This window comes from Macrobrachium nipponense, chromosome 39, assembly GCF_015104395.2.
Source record: "Macrobrachium nipponense isolate FS-2020 chromosome 39, ASM1510439v2, whole genome shotgun sequence".
NCBI classification, from domain to species: Eukaryota; Metazoa; Arthropoda; class Malacostraca; order Decapoda; family Palaemonidae; genus Macrobrachium; species Macrobrachium nipponense.
The window spans coordinates 17,772,929-17,790,239 of NC_061099.1; the positions used below are offsets into that span (position 1 = coordinate 17,772,929).

At 36.7% G+C, this 17,311-nt stretch overlaps 2 protein-coding genes across 2 annotated transcripts in view; one reads left to right on the forward strand and one right to left on the reverse strand.

The window, feature by feature from the left end:
* LOC135210165 (proteasome subunit beta type-1-like) lies at positions 1 to 11,603 on the forward strand. Its single transcript, XM_064242991.1, has 5 exons — positions 1 to 140; positions 5,804 to 5,993; positions 8,412 to 8,541; positions 9,995 to 10,149; positions 11,348 to 11,603. The coding sequence occupies exons 1-5, from the start codon at positions 79 to 81 to the stop codon at positions 11,483 to 11,485; spliced, it is 675 nt and encodes a 224-aa protein (XP_064099061.1). The 5' UTR covers positions 1 to 78; the 3' UTR covers positions 11,486 to 11,603.
* The window catches only part of LOC135209978 (peptidyl-tRNA hydrolase 2, mitochondrial-like), a 23,501-nt gene continuing 17,780 nt past the window's right edge, over positions 11,591 to 17,311 (reverse strand). Inside the window, exons 5-6 of the mRNA XM_064242701.1 lie at positions 12,053 to 12,212; positions 11,591 to 11,794 (exon numbers count right to left, since the gene is read on the reverse strand). Coding sequence (XP_064098771.1) covers positions 11,685 to 11,794; positions 12,053 to 12,212 — 270 coding nt within the window. The 3' untranslated portion in view covers positions 11,591 to 11,684. The remainder of the gene's footprint in view (positions 11,795 to 12,052; positions 12,213 to 17,311) is intronic.

Below are 17,311 nucleotides of genomic sequence, written 5' to 3' on the forward strand. Positions count from 1 at the left end.
TGATACATTACTTTTTCCAGCCATCTTTGTTATTGTTAGCCGGTTCATTGTTGAGAATCGACGTCGTGTAGCTGTGTAATGAGAATGGTAGCAACTAAACCCACAACAATGAGTTTCTCACCTTATGCAGATAATGGAGGGTATGTTATATAGTTTATTTACTATTGCTAATACGATTGTGTGACAGTTTCCCTCCATTCCATAAGTTTGGTTTAATGGTCCACCGTAGGCCAGAGTCATACCAAGTCCTCCCTGCAGAAGACTGCTTCCTATTGAATTGCTCACTAGCCTACCTAGCTACTATAAACCGTATTTGGCTACCATAGCGTAGCTAGTATAGGAATTAGCAATATATAACGCATTGGCATTAGAATTGGAGTTTTTTTATTGCCATTATATTAAAGACACGCTCTTCTTATCCTCTTGTGAAATTCATACGACAGGCCCCGTGAAATTGAAAGCGTTGACGTCGAGTTAGCCTAGCTAACCTTTTACTTATGGCATTCGTTTTACTTGGTCAGATATGAGAAGAATACGGTGGCAATTATCTATTAAATTGCCCTTTTTTGCGTTTCAGCAACAGAAAACGAATCCCTCTGTGGAATTTCGGTCATTTTTACTGAAGGCTACCTGGGTAGCCTAGCAGGTATGATTTTCATAGTCTAGCTAGGCTATAAGGTGGGCTACTTAGGGTAGATCACCACGGCAGGCCAACCAGGCCACCTACATTCAACGCTTGCCACCCTCCGAAAAAGTACATTATAACGTCCTGACACCGGAGATGGGCATCGCGCGATTTGTTGGTGAAAAAACGAGCTAAGACCTTACCTCTTTCGAATAAGTCTCAAAGTTAGAAATTAAGGCCAAATTAAGAAAACAGAGGGTAGTGAAAAGGGTGGCAGGCGTGGAAATCTCACCAAAAAAGCTTAGAAATTTTTATTACAATGGGTAAAAAATCAAAGCAGGAAGAGGCCAGCTACCATCGTGCAAGCCACCCTCCGAAAAAGTACATTATACTAACGCGTCCTGACACCGGAGATGGGCATCAGTCGCGACTTGTTGTTGGTGAGAAACGGAGCTAAAGACCTCTACTCTCCTTTCGAAGTAAGTATTTTCTCCAGTTAGAAATTAAGGCCAAATTTTAAGATTTAAACAGAGGTACTGAAAATGGCGCCCACGGCAGTGGAAATCTCACCAAAACGCTTTAGAAAATTTTTACTTACACTAAAAATGTTTCGAAGATTGACGCCATCTCGATGTTTACGGAGTCGCTTGTGTCAACAAACTTTCCATTTCCTGTGATAAATCCGCACACCACTTGTACCCACAGACGCTGGAGCACTTTTATCCCAACAATCGAACACGATTTCTCACCAACAAACAAGCCAGGAGTAAACAGCTGGTTTTGGTAGAGATGACGAGAAGCGTGCTCTTAGCTAATTTTTAATAAGTAGTAAAACATCAATATTTTACATATTTATGATGATTAATTTGAAAATATTCGTTATTGAAAAAGTAACTCGACTCTGACTCAAATTTAAGTAATTATTTTTCTGAATTAGAACGTTCTTTCAAGTTCTGTATTATGACGTCACGACATCTTGACTTTCGTACCTATTGTAATATTGCTATACTCACTGTCATTGCAGAACAGTTTACCAGTTATTAACATGCAGATTGTTATCAGCTACATGTAATTGTTATAAATCGTAATGCGCATATATCTTTATTATTTACTTTTGGATATATGAAGTGTTTTACTGCTGGATTATCGCCGTAGTGTGACGCAATCGTTTTCGGTCCATGGGCCTCTGTCTGTTTTCGCACCATAAGAAATTATGGGTGCCGAATTTGCAATGACCAGAAAGTCGTTAAAAGAGGAAAGTTAGCATTGAGGGGCATATGTTTTGACTGAGAAAAATACAAATTTATTCAATAGCTAGCTTGTATATACTTTGGTTATAAAAACTGATTGACAACTAAGCAGTATGTCTACTATGGGTTTTCAGAGACAGTGCAAGCACGTTTTGGGCAATACCTATTTCTGTAACGAACACTCTTAACAGAACGAGATTTTGCTATAGTGCATTACACCCAGTGCCGTAATTTATAAGGGTATCGTGAATCACTAATCGTAAAGAATAACGACACTTGACCTTGTACCAAGAGACAAAAAACTCCATTATGCAGAAATGGATACGAACACGCGTATAAAGCTCCACCTACCCTCTCTCTCCCCCCCCCCTTCCACGCCATCCCTTTTCCTTTTCTTGTTCTCCGCCTTCCTTTCTTCTCTCCGTCCTCCTCTCTCTCTCCTCTCTCTTCTCTCCTCTCTCTCTCGCTCTCGCCTCTCTCTCTCTGTTGCCATTCGGTATGTGTTGACCCTCCAAACTGGGTATAAGACTACACCACAAAACGTTGAAATTGGTGAAATTAGGGTATGTATTGGAAGTATATATACATAAATATTAAAGCAATTTTATCATTATTACTTACTATGACAACTAGAATTCATGGAAACAGTTTATAATAATGGAACGGCGTATGTGTGAAGCCTCCCACTAATGTGGCAACGGATGATTTTGCCATTCTTAGCATGCAAACATTAAAGCATGCAAACATAAAGAAAAGGTTACATTTATTTCTGGCATACGATTATTAAAGAAATTCAAAATACTAATAAAGACTGAAATCAATGAAAAGTGCTAGCAAAAACAAAAAGAAAAAAAAAAAAAAACAAAAAAAAAAAAAAAAAAACGTAGTCGTTCCCTCTATGCACTTTTCCGTATTCGTTCCTCTATGGTTTCGGCAGCCAGATGTACGAAAACGTTTATTTAGAAAAATTTGATTTTATCTACTTTAGAAATATTCGTAATTTTTCGGTCGGGGTAATTTGGTTGCAAAAAAGGGATAATATACATGAATTAAATCAAAATTTTTAAATAACAAAGTAAATTTAAACTAAGAAATAACGAGTAAAGTAAACAGTTTAGGGAATAAAACTTTGCAGTTTCGTCGTCTGTCGTCGTCTGCTGTTCGTAATTGTGTTTATGGCGCGCGCGCTTAGAAACCAGGAACAGCAACGGGTTTAAAGTGCAATGTGGAGTGAACTGAGACCAAAATGGTGTATAATAACAATCAAATAAGCACTGTGGAGTTTCAGTTGTGATGGCAGTAAGGATAAAAACCGCCGATTACAAGGTAAGAATGAATTCAGTTCAAACCATAACCCCGGGAATAACAAGTTTCATACTTTCACTAATATAGGCAACAAAATGTTGTTTTATTGTGCTGATTACAACTGCAATCTTGAGTAAGATCAATAAACGTTACATATATACGCTAACATTGTTCAAATGAGTGCTGGGAAGGCTGGGGAGAAAATGATGGTGGCCGTCACTGATGGATAACCGTCCATGCAAAACGTAGCCGCCATATGGATTTCCAAAACTGCCTTGAAAACATATTTTAAAGAGCTCACATGCTTATTTTAGTTCGTATGGGGCTTTCATATATCACATTATGTTGACGGAAACTTCAGTCTTTAAATGGTATGCTTAGAGTTGCAATTGTATTCTTGTTTCACCAATTAATATCGAGTGAATAAGACCCGTCCACCGTGATGAGGGTTGGCCTGCCGTGATGTTCTACCCTATTAGGTAATGAGATTTATAGGAACTCCAGTGCCAAGTTGTGGCACAGACCATGAAGGTAAAGTATCTACCTTAATGCAGGTACCTATTTCTTATGGTTTAAAGTAAAATAGGGTAGATCTAGGGTACTTATCCGCGGCGGCCTAAACTATGGCAGTTGCATTTTTTTTTATGCAGTTTTACCTACTGAACAAGAATTTTAAGTAATATTTATTCAGACGACTGTAATTAACCCCCAGGTGCCAGTACTAAACACGGCGGAATACATTGGACGCCCCAATCTCTAGTGGATGTCGTATCCGCGGTTACGTTCCTTGCAGTCCGTGCGGACTGCTTCTGTAGAAATACCTAAAATAGTACTGTAAACCCTGTCATTTGTTGTTTACCATCTTTCATTTTTTCTAACATTCATTCTTAAAAGGCTGGTACTAAAAATGGTGGTGGTAGGTACCTATTAGGTAACATTATACCCACCCTTGGTTCCCCAAGATTTCCTTAGGCTTGGCAATACGAACAATATTCTAGATGCTTCAGGCACCTAGGGTAAAAAACCGCATGGTACAGGGGTGGACCACGTACGATCAATGTGTACAACTCCAGAAAAGTACATTATAACCCGTCCTGACACCGGAGTACAGGTCTTTAGCTCCGTTTCTCACCAACAACAAGTCGCGTCTGATGCCCATCTCCGATGTCAGGACGCGTTATAATGTACTTTTTATGGGGTTGTACACATTGATCGTACATGATCCACCCCTGTACCATGCGGTTATTTACCCTACTCAAGGTCCTATTGCCTTGGTATCCCCATGCCAGATTAGATAGGAGGTTGCGGAAGTCAGTCTTTGTGGGCTCCTAGCCTTTCTGAATCAGGATGGGCCTCCCCCCCCCCCCATTGAAACCAGGTCAAGGATCCCAGACGTCAGTTAGTACAGGTATGTTGAATGACATATGCAGTGGCTTCAGCTAATGGTGCAGAACTCTAAATGACTAATGGTCTGAAATAAAAGTTATTCAGCATTTCTTAAAATCTTGAGAAGAACCTCTACAGGGTCAATTGCTGTCAGTTTGTGGGCCACCAGATTTGACTTACTAGCTACTAGTAAAGGGGGGTTATCCTACACTAGTCTATGTAAGGTTTGGTAAGGTTGTTTCCCTGTTGAAATGTATGTTTGACCCAGGAATTGTGATCCATCATCCAGTATGTTTACAATTATAGACCTTTGTTTCTTAGTACTGAAATATCAGAACTTTGATAGCATAGGTATACATATATCTGTTCTCCCAACCTACTCTGCTGATGTTGCTGAAGCTTTGTTATCAGCACTCCCAATTTCTTATTAGGGAAAGTACAGCATCTCATTCATTACATTAAATGATTGAATTTTGCTGCTGATTAACCAAGGTGAAGTGCTTCTGGTCATTTCAGCATTCTTAACACAGATTACATTTTCAGTTTGGCATATGTTTAATTCTAAAGTAGATCAGACATCGTTACTTAAAGTCTGTTCATATACTAATTGAATTTTCTAAAAGAAAGGCAGCAGTGAGGTAATCCTACACCCATGAATGGATGTACATAACCATTAATTTGTTGTACAATATAGTGTATTTATATATTTGTTTCATTGAAAGACATTACTGGTATTTTATAAGGATGATGTTTAGTAATCAGAAATTTCAACATAAAAAGCATTAATTATTTGCATTGCTTATTGTCATGAATTCTAATTACTATTAGATATGGTGAGAAATTTGTCTCCACTTGTCAGATTAATTGCAGGTGTATAAAATTTAAGGATAAGCTTGGATCATCTAGTTGTCTGTAAACTGTGAGATATTAAATGAAGAAAAAGGAAAATTAATACATATTCCAGTCACTTGAGCAGTTTCTTTTTGCAACATCAGCTCACAGGAAGTGGATTAAACATGCAAACTATAGAATATTAGCAATAGCTGTGCACTGTAGGTATGACTTAAGTTATGCTTATTTAAGTAGGGCGAGTTCAATTTTTGTCAATAGCATTATACAATGACAAAGTGAATAGCATTCATGAATATTGTATTATATATATTCATGTGTACAAAGTTTGATTAAAAGAAACAGGAGATTTTCTTTAATATCACATGAAACTTTTATTTCTTTTCAGAACTACAGTAGCCATTGCTGGTGATGATTTTGTGATGGTAGCAAGTGACACACGTTTACCAAGAGGATTCAATATTTATACTCGGGATCAGAGGAAAGTTTTTGGCTTAACAACAAAAACCATGTTAGCTTCAACTGGTTGCTGGGCTGATGTACTAACCCTTAATAAAGTCTTACAGGCCAGGCTTACGGTAAGTGAAAGGATAAAAGGCATTTAGTGTTTTTTTTTCTGTCAGTGATATAATGTTGCCCTTTATGTAAGGTAATCTTTCCAAAACTACTGGGAGACTGTGGAGAGTGATTCAGTTTAGGAGTTTTATTGTTCTACAATGTAACGTTGCTGTTACTTTAAAAATTTCCATTAAAAAATCAAGGTTTAGCCCAGTTCTTCTCAAATTATGGGTCACGGCCCAAAGTTAGGTCACTAGATCAATTTTGATGGGTCGTAGGGACACAGGAAAATGATTACACTGTCAGTGTATTTCAGTTACTTTGAATTCATCTTTTAACCACAAATGGATTCTATTAACTTAGTTTTATGAATTAAAAGCAGTGCCATGGATTCAATTAATTTAGTTTTGTGAATGAAAAGCATTGCCATGGATTCTATTAATTTAGTTTTGTGAATGAAAGCAGTTTCATGAATTCTATTAATTTAGTTTTTTAAGTGAAAAGCAGTACCACTAATTTTATCAGTATAGTTTTGTGAATGAAAAGCAGTGCCATGAATCCTGTTTTTTAGTTTTGTGAATGAAAAGCAGTGCCATGAATCCTGATTTTTAGTTTTGTGAAAGGGAAAAGCGGTGCCATGGATCCCACTAGTTTAGAGAATGTAAAGCTGTACACATTATTTTTTTCAAAAATAAAGTGTACATTTCACTGTACATTTTCTTTCTCTTTACTCTGGGTCATGAAGGATATAAATGTCTTATGAGGCTCAAAATGACACTCGTTTAAATAATTGGAGAGAACTCCTAACCCGGAAACGTAACCTACCTTTTAAATTCCCCTTCTGTGACGTCTCTGAAGCCAGCTGAAAAATCAATTGTTAAGATCTAGGCAAATTCAAACTCCCGCTATTACAAAAATATACTTTTTATTTCCCAAAATAGCTAACATGAAAATGTAATGAAATGAGTTAAAGAATATCTTCCTAAAATCATATTTAAGTAAGTACCCCCTCCTATCTCATTCTGTCCGACTAATCATAATCTATCAATAAGTCAGTACAAGTCTAGAGAAATCCATTTTTCTATATGGTGACTTTGAATCCATCTGAAAATGAGAATATAATTATCAAACAATGAAATGTTAAAGTTCGTCAATAAATGAGTGTAGCATCGAACTCCCCTTTTATCTAGAACTGAACTCAGTGTCACTACATAAAGGTATTAACTTTTTCAAAGTCCTTCACTTGCCTTTCGGATGGACTTTCAAGCGCCATCTCTCTACACCAATGTCTCTTGTGGCCACTATGACAGTTTGCTGTCTAATTGCCCCGTTAATTCACATACTAGAGATTAAATCTCATTTACTGTAACCGATGTACGTACGTACGCCCACCAACAGATGTACAGATACACGCATCCTTCTTAACACACGACTAAACACACGCCAGTCTGTTCCTATGATCTCGGTAACCAGAAGAAACCTCCTTTGTGGTTATCTCGTGTCTCTAGAATGTATTCACGATCTCGTTTATGCACACGGCATGTTTTCTATGTTTTGGATCTCGGCATTTCCAAGGAATCCAAGGTTTTGCACTTGTCTCTAACCGGCAAGAGATAAGGTTATCAACCCCACTTATTTTAATATATATGTCTATTTTTTCCTCTGACTAGTGCCTTAAGAGATGTTCCAAATATGATCGCTCACAAAAAAGGTTGAGAACCTCTGGTTTAGTCAGTCAACTTGGATGGTGTATCCTATGAGATCATTTACGTGAGGTTATCAAATTAGATAATTTGCCAAGACTAACTTTGAATGAGCATGATGTATGATATGAATAGTAGAGACCTCTCTTAATTTACAACAAGGTTACAGACCAAAGCCATGTTGTTATTCAAAACTAATTCAAGGTACATGCACTATAGTATATAGTTGCTATTCAATGAAGGTATACAGTACTTTTACATGCAGTAAATTTTCTTTTAATTTTTTAAACATGGAAAATTCATCAGTCAGAATGTCAGCATTTAAAAGATATCTGTATATTGTAATTAGAAAAACTTTTAAGATATCTGTATTGTAATTAGAAAAACTTTCAAGAGCATATATTGCGCAATATCCCTTTGTCCATGCTGTAACATGATTGTTATAGTAATGTACAGCATCTTTGAGCACCTAATACTTTTGAAGTTTATCCTAATTATCCTTTTGCATATATGTCTTTAAGGAGTTGAAATTTTAATGTACTATTTGTGTTGGACTATGCTAATGTAATAGATCCAGCAAAAGGACTAGCTGGGTTTGACATGAAAATAAACCAATACATAATGGACTTCAACAGTTTTGTAGTGCTAATGAATTTTTAATACTCTTAATATATTTATTGTGTATACTGTATTCAGAAGTAACTTGAATGGATAATTGTGGAAAATTAATTTCAGATGTATTCCCATGAGCACCATGATGTAATGTCAACAACAGCTATTGCTCAACTACTGTCAACAATGCTTTATTGGAAGAGATTCTTTCCATACTATGTTTCTAACATCTTAGCTGGCCTGGATGAAGAAGGTATGTGATATATGAAGGTTGCCTCTCTAAATGTTGGCAAAAATTTCCCAGGTATTGATCGTACACTGAAACATTGGTCCGTAGATGTGTGGGTTATTAGAGTTGTCTGTTTAGGCTCTGGGCGTCAGTACTGCTCTCTCATATTAAGTGGTTATACACTGTATCCTGCATTACTCAATGCACCTGATTTGGTGCTTCCAAACTTTGCTTCAATATGCTTTATAGCTTTATATATGCTTAATTTTATCAATAATATTTCTTAAATATCTTTTCCTCCTAAAAATGTATAGTTCCTGAAACTTTAGTACTATTTGGTTGTGAATTTCCGTATTTTTCACAATAAATGATAAAAGAAAATAATCTCATTAGCTCATATACATACTGGTTTTTGCATCCCTTTCATTATTCACATGTAAAGCACTATATTAAGAACAGCATCTTTCCACAATTTTGAAAAACCCAATGGGTAAATTATAAAATCTTATTGTAAGGAGTCTAGGTTACCCAATATTTCTGTGTTTAAGAAGTCCTTTAAATCCTAAAGTCCACCCCTAAAAATTGGGGGTCTTCTCATAATACTACCATCCTAAAAATCAAACCTTGAATTCTAAGTGATGTAAGCACCAACTTACGTGAAAAGATACACATTATGAAATAAACTGATAATAAAGGTAATAAAACCATTTTTGTCATTACATATTATTGGCATATTCAAGGAACTTGGTATTTTTCATGGCTAACTGTTCACCTCCTGACTCTTAGACACTGTGTGCCTTAATTATAGAGCAGGAACACCAGCATATCAACTTCTTGTAGTCATCTTTAAGCTTATGTGATGTACGTAGAATGAATGTAAAATTAATGATACTTGTCCAAATCTAGCTTGAAAAGTACAAAAGGTGAAGATAAAACAAATCTAGCTTAAATTCCATATCAATGAAATCAACTTTTATCTGCGTTGTTAGTGATTGGCAGCGAAACGTAAACAAAACAATGGTTTCCCTTTTAGGCAACCTGTGTAGGTGAAATGTTATATAGAATCAGCTTTGTTATTTAATTAATTTTGAATTGCTAAGGATACAGTGCAGTCTTCTTATACTACAGGCATGAAAGAAATTCATGAAAAATTGCCATAATTTTTTACCTCATCTTATCTAAAGGTTGTCTTATACGTACATGGAAATGTAGTTTTAGCAATTCACGTAGTTCATGGTTTATGAAAGATGAGTGGTGTTGCTATGTTTGTGTATGGTAGGCTGAATTATTGAAATTTGTTTACGGACATTTTTTATCATACTCTTGCTTCTTAACAATATTTTTAACCTACAAAGTGGGTTCTCTGTCTTTTTGTTGGTTTTATTTTCACCCAGTGTTGATTAGCAGTTTCTTTTATTGATTTCATAACTGCCAGACTGAATGATAATTGACACTAAAGTACAGTTTACATTTTTAGGTAAGGGTGTTGTATATCACTATGACCCTGTAGGTCACATGGAGAAGCTCACATTCAGTGCTGCTGGAGCATCAGTCGCACAGATCCAGCCCCTATTGGACAACCAGATTGAAGCTAAGAACATAAAGGATGGAAAACCACCAAAGATGACCAAGGTAAGTTATTGCCATAGCAGTTTTTGAAGTAGTACAAGCTATGGTACAAAGGTCAGTATACACTTAGTAGCAAGTGTTTTAGTGAATGAGACTACAGGCAAAATTTGATGGCGGCATATCAGTATGGCTCAGTGCTTTATTGTATTTCTTACAGCCTCTTGATGATACATAAACTGCTATGCAGGGAAAAAATTTACATTATTTCAATATATATTTCATTTTAATATCGCAAATCACTTATTTTGAGAAAAATACTATAAGTTCATACTTATTTACAAGTAACAATGGATCACAGTTTTGTATATTACATTTTTTTCTTGCCTCTCTTTTATATAATGCTGGTTATATAAGCATGTTCTTGTTATACAAAAATGTAAGTCATTGTTTGAAGAATGAGATCTGCTGGATTTTTTAGTGTAAGTTGCACAATAAATTCATTGGTGGATAAAAAAAAAATATACTAGTATACTGAAATACATTGCTGTGCTTGATTTTGTGCAAAGTATACTATACAGTGGATTCACAAATTATTTGTTCACTAGAACTACAATCCCATTAATCACATGTATTACTCCTGTGCAACAGAATGCAGTTATATCAATTTGTACCATTCAAGATTTTGGAGGCTCCCACTTAACATGCCAATACCTTAATACTTCTCATTGTTCTATGTAGTACTATTTAAAGTACACATTAATAGTCTGCTGTTAATGTCTCAGAATTACTACATTGTTTATACTTTTCCATCAGTGTTCCACAATTTTTCATTATTCATTTTGATGTATTCAGTCTTTAATTTTGCTGCTGTAAGTTACCTTATCTTTATCGTACTACTGAGTTTTTGCTAAATTTGCTTTAATTTTTCTTAATTTGTTATCAAAATTTTATATCTTATCAGATTTTGAGATATTTGTTATAGATTTTGTTTTTATTTTAATTTCTATTAGAATCAATGTTTAATGTTTTTTTAGTGTGGATCAATAAATGTTGTTGTACATAGATGCGAGTGTGTGTTTATAGCTTTATCTTTTGTTTATTTACAATGCCTTGGCATTCTTGTTAGGGTCTATCTGGGAGCTCATAAGTGTGAGAATTTGGCTTGAATTCTGCAAAGCTCAGTCAAATTTTTGTGGTAATATCAGAAAACTCTACCAACATAATTATTTTTTATTCTTAATTCCTTAATTTTTGCTTTCAGGAACTTGCACACCAGTTAATTCACGATTCATTTGTCTCTGCTGCTGAACGAGACATCAATACTGGTGATGGCGTTATCATATACACTATTACCAAGGATGGAACAACAGAAGAAACTGTTAAACTTCGAAGAGATTAGGAATTTCCTAATCCTTTTGCTATTATGTTTGTTCAGCCTTCTCTAATAATACAATTTCTAATGTAACTGCTTCATTAATGTGATTACCAGGTTTTCAGTAATAAATTTGTAGTTTTAATTTTTATTTAAATACAAATTGTTTACCATGTGTGCACATGACCTGAGAGACTTAAAAATATGTATTTAACAAGATAATGCATTACAATAATTGGAGTTTTCCTGTAACTTTATCTACATCTTTCACAGTCCCAGGACCTACTGCTAATACAGTTTCAGAGCCTTGTGCAATCTGAGTTTCTGCCTGCATCCCTTACAAGAACCTCTTGTACACCATGTAACTTTGATGCTCGTGGGGGGAAACATAAAAATATGTAAAATGAAGCTCAAATTAAAATACTTAACTGTATTTAAACATTCATCTGTACACTAAAGCTCATGGTAACTAGTAAGATTTATTCATTCACAATTTTTACAACACTGCCAAGCAAACTTTCTCATTCATTTTGTACCATTTACTGTAATGGGAAAAATGGCTATACATTGTAACTCGGATCTTGGTTTCTCATGTGAATGAGTGCAAGAAAGATATGCAAGCGACTTGGAAGTAAAAAAAGAAAAAAAATTGCAGAATAAATTCCATGCAGCTGAACATAAAACGAGAAAGACCTACTCTGAAATTCATTAAGATGTTCCCAATAATCATCCAGTGTAGATTTTCCTGCCAAATCTTAAGGTAAAAAAAAAAAAATTCAGGTCTCATTCATCTAATAATGTGTTCCTCAAAGTAGACTGACTTAATTTTAACTTTTTCCCTTTGTATGAAATTATTAATCTGGAATAGTGAGAAAAAATGAGATGGGGTAGATTGTAGTATTTAAAGGGCAGGAATATGAAGTAATGTTTAACTTCTTTCTAAACTAAAGGGCTAGTCCACAGGATTTGTTCTTTAATTAGGAGCATGGTCGAGTTATAAAATTTGGACAGCTGGTTGTGTAGAGGCAATAAAGAAACAAGAAAAACAATATGTAATTGACTCAGTACTTTGAGAATATGAAGTGGAAGTTGACACAAGACTATGAGAGACTGACATTTGAAAAAAATTTGCATAGCCTTTATATGAAAAATAAAGGCTCCAAGACCATCATAACATAATCTGGTGACAAGCTGAAGAAGCAGTTGATGAAGAGTGAGTTCCACTATAGTAAAAATCCAGTGGCGGCAATTCCATTGGTGGGTGAAAAATTGGATCTATGTTATGCAGTTCATTATGTATTTAGCTCTTTTTGGGAAAGAGCTAGTACTAACTTCTGTTACTGGATTACACTTTTGAAAGAAGTCGGCTGCAGGAGACGATCCTGCTTGCAGTGAAAGACCACCGTATTGTTATCAAATTACAGTGATGTTTCAAGGGCAACACACCTGCCTCTACCAGAAGCGAGCTTGTTGGGGACAATCGGAATGCTCCTGTGCAAAATAGCACGCCTTCATGGTGCACTGCATCGAGTTTTTAATGGAGATTCTGAGGCGGATGAATATATTGGACAGCAGTAATCTATTATGGATAAAACTGTTGCCTTATATATCATTAATAAAATCTCTCGCTATGCTCCCTAATTAGTGTGCGATAACTTTTTCAATATGGCAAGGGCTTTGATGCCCTTGGCTTTAATGTATTTGATGTGCTCTTTCCAATTTAAATGTTGATCAAATATCACTCCTAGATATTTTTGTACAAAATTGTATTTCAGTGCTATAAAGGTGAAGTTTGATTGTTTGGTTCTTCAGCCATCTTTTGTCTTTGTAGAAGATGATTGCTTTTGTTTTCAGTTGAAAATTTAACTCCAACTGAATTTGTCCAACTACACATATTTGAAATGACAGTACTGAGAACTTTCCGAGTATGTCTCAAATTACTACACTATAGTAAATAAGTCATCAACATATAAACTGCATATTTGAAAAATATGTTAATCAAAAGAAGCCAACCTTTAATATCATCAATATTTACTGCTGAAGTCACAGCCATACAGATGGCTCTTGATATGATATCTGAGGCAAAAGCAAGTGTCTGTTATTTTCAGTGACTCACGTAGCGCTATAGATGCTATAAGACAGTATAAATCAGTAAACCAAATAGTGCAGGAAATACAAATAAAAATTCATCAACTCCTTCAATCAGGATTATCAATAGAAATATGTTGGATCCTAGCACACATGGGAATAAAAGGAAATGAAAATGCAGACCACTGTCAAATTAGCCTGCACTATCCCTCCAACAATTACACATGCCCCAGTGTCAGACTGGATAACATCTGTTCAACCACTGATTTACCAGGATTGGAATAGAGAATGGGCCTCAGTGCCAACCACAAATAAACTTAAAAACATAAAAACTGGAGTGTATGCATGGAAAAACATAAAAACTGGAGTGTATGCATGGAGGACATCCTAACAAGGCTCCGTATAGGACACAAAATTCTCGCATGGTCACAATGTCAACACCACATGCTGACCCAATAAAGTGTAATAGGTGTCAAACACCCATGAAAGTACAGCATTTACTTATTGAGTGCCCAAATTGGACCCAGCAAAGATTTTTCAATTAATGACAAATTTTTTAAATAAGACAGATTTCTAATAGTGTAAATTTTATTTATTTTTATTTTTTCTCCCCTTCTTCTCAGGATTAATCCCTGAGAACCAGCCGAGAAGAGTACTTGAGACTGAGGTCTGGAAAAACCAAGCCCTACCTATTAATAATAATTTTAAAAAGGTGATATTCTACATAAAATGGGGAGAAAGGAAGTAGGCCAACTCATTGACTTACTGACCTATGCCAACCGTGAACCTTAAGAAAGATGCTTTACTTGTCCAAACGAAATCAAGAAGCCACACAATGCTGAGAAGTCAACACAGGCCCTAAGGCAAAAATGTCCAAGTAGTTGAGGATGTCGCCCCCCCCTAAAATAGTTTTGCATTGTCAGGCACCTGCCCTCAACATCTGAACAACCAGGATGTTCAACCTGTATGTTGTGGTCTTTTGCAGTCTTAGAACTATAATTATTTAAATATTTAAAAATGGTAATTTGTTCATATGTGGAAAAAACCTTTGGTCATAGGATTAAGATAAATCTGGCACCAGCAGGAAAACGATTAACAACAAAAGATGTATGTGCAAGGATCTGTGGCATCTGGCATCCGATATGTAGCTGAGGTGGATGCGAGTCAGAGACCATGCTTGAACCTCCTGATGTATTTAGTCTTTCTTCAACCGCTCTGGAGAGCGGACGTTCGCTCTTGCTCTCCTTCTCCCAAGACGGTTTTTGTCCTGAGCCCGTCATTTTTTTTCTCTGCTTGTACTGTATCACGGATTCCTCACACTTCCTGACTTCCTCTAGGACAGACGCCCATACAACTTGCAGCAGCTGTCATTCCTGCCCTATTGAGCAGTGGAAGAATTTCTATGAAGAGAAACATAATTTGGGGGGCACTTCTTCGGAAGGGTTCCATCCTCCCCAAATAGGCATTTTAGCTTCCCCTTCTTCCAAGCCTATTCCTACTGGTTTGTCAACCACTGATTTTATGTATACGTAATACTCCCCATTTTTTTTTTTTTTGGGGGGGGGGTTTATTGCTTCTTCGGGGATAAAGGAGGCTGAGCACCATCTTGTTCCTTTGTTCACTTGAAATATTGATTTGGATATATAAAAACATTTGCGTATTTTGATATATTAAGACATTTCAATATGTTTTAATTTTTGTCTTCAATGATATATTTACTTATTCATACTGCATAGTATGCAGTGTGGAATTTTTCTCCCTTTATATCATTGCTGTTATTTTTCCCACCTTCTAGGTTTGCATTTAATTTTTTTTTTAGATAACATAAGTTTTGTTTCAAACAACACAATTTCTGGGAACGTGGTAATGTTTCAGCCTTTTCAGATTTTGTGTAGATCAAGACAATTGAAACATTTCGGCTTCGTGTTGCAGCTGAGGGTTTCGTGGAAGGATTCATCTTCCTAACACAGCAAGTTTTCCTCCACTTCCTCAATACGAATATTAAAGGTGGAAATTCTATATTAGCATTGGTCCCAACTACTTGTTCAGGACCAGTCAGAATTTACTGTCTCTTCTCTTTCCTGTCTTGTTGGGGACGGTTAGTCTTATGGCTCACTCCCTTCCCTTATATATAAATATATTGTTCTCTCTCTCGGGGTGGGAGGTTTCTTCCTATTTTGAGGGGGAAGGCATATTAGTACTTGTTTCTTTTCAAGCCCTACAGTTCAGATCTTGATCTTGTTTCGCCTCTGTACTTCCCTGCCTTCTTCTTGCACGACAGTTCTCCCAGTGTTGCTTCACGTATTGTCCAACTCGTAGTTGCTGTTGTGGGAGTTTGGAACCCAGTCAGATCTGATGGCAGTCTGTTCCTTTCAGAGCATGGGAGCCCATTCTACGTGGTGACCATCTAGCGGTTGATCACCTATTGGGTGGGTGAGGGCAGCATCATTTTTTTCTTTTCCAGACTTGGATGTGAAGTTTATGTCATCATTCAGGGGTATCAATCTTAGACAGATAGCTACAATGTAACCTTTGTCTGCTTCTGTGGCCTTTGTCTTCCTTCCAATATTTTGTCAAACAATGCCCTTTGCTTTAGTTCCCTTTTTGTCATATATGAAATAAACTTTTCTACCAGTGCTCTCCCATGTCTACAGACTCGGGTCTGTTTTCATGTTGTGAGTTTCTCTCCAAGACCCTGCAACACAGAGCAACAGGTGCACGGTTTCCTCAGATACATTAAGTTGAAGAGGTAACCTGTGTTACCCATATTAGTTATGGGAATATTCCCTGAACTAGTATCTCCTCTGACCTTGTCTCTACGGACACTCTTGCAGAGTAAGCAATCAACGTTTGTCCTCTACTTGACTCGGTAGCTTGTCCATGTTCTTTGGTTTCTTTGGAAATCCGAGACTTGGAGGATGCTTGTCTTGAGCGTTCAGCTTTGGCTGGGACCGGGGGTTCAGCTTGAACAATGCACTAAGTTTTCTTTGGAACTCTTGGCCGATGATTCTCACCAGTTGGTTCAAGATAGAAGCAGTTGTGTAGATTCTAGCAAACATTCCTGCCAGACAGCTGATACATTTTTCTTCGTTGGATTTGAGAGATTCTGGAGGTCTGGGGACGTGTTACAAGCATAGGCTTTGTCACCTCAACGCTCGCATGTTCGTGACAAAGCTCGACATTTGTCTTCCCGTGATTCAAGGGCATCCAGCCAAGGAATGATGCTCTTTCCTTTGATGTACATGAGTGATTCTGCACAACCATGGACGTTTCCACCCTAGACTGTTGTGGACTTGTTTGAACGTCTGTTACTTTAGTTACCATCCTTTCAGAACTTCTCGTTGTTGATCTTCTTCTACAAGTTTCCAGATGACACAGATGTGAGTGTTTCTGTACAACCTTGGATGTGTTTTCAGCCTAGGTCATTGTCTCCTTGTCGATTGAGCTTCCCTGACTTTGTCATAGTGTGCCCTGCCTGCTGATGTTCTCCCAGGAGGCCCTCTGCTTGTTTTTCCAGTTCTCACATCCATGAAGACACACACAAGTGTGTGCCTCAGTTTCATGCAGGTATTCTTCCAGTTGGATTTTAGGCCTCACTCCTCAGCAACTCATCTTTTTGGAGAGATGGTGCTCGATGTTTGAGTTCGCACATCCTTGGATGTGACTATAAAACTGTAGATCAACACATGGACATATGTTGACACATGACCATTGTTGAAGGTGTGGGGTTGTCTCAAGATGGAGTGTAGGAAGGGACCATCAACA

Coding starts and splice junctions, on each gene's coding strand:
- LOC135210165 (XM_064242991.1), top strand. CDS start 79: ATGAGAATGGTAGCAACTAAACCCACAACAATGAGTTTCTCACCTTAT. Junction 8,542..9,994: donor AGCTGGCCTGGATGAAGAAG/GTATGTGATATA, acceptor TTACATTTTTAG/GTAAGGGTGTTGTATATCAC. Junction 10,150..11,347: donor AACCACCAAAGATGACCAAG/GTAAGTTATTGC, acceptor TTTTGCTTTCAG/GAACTTGCACACCAGTTAAT.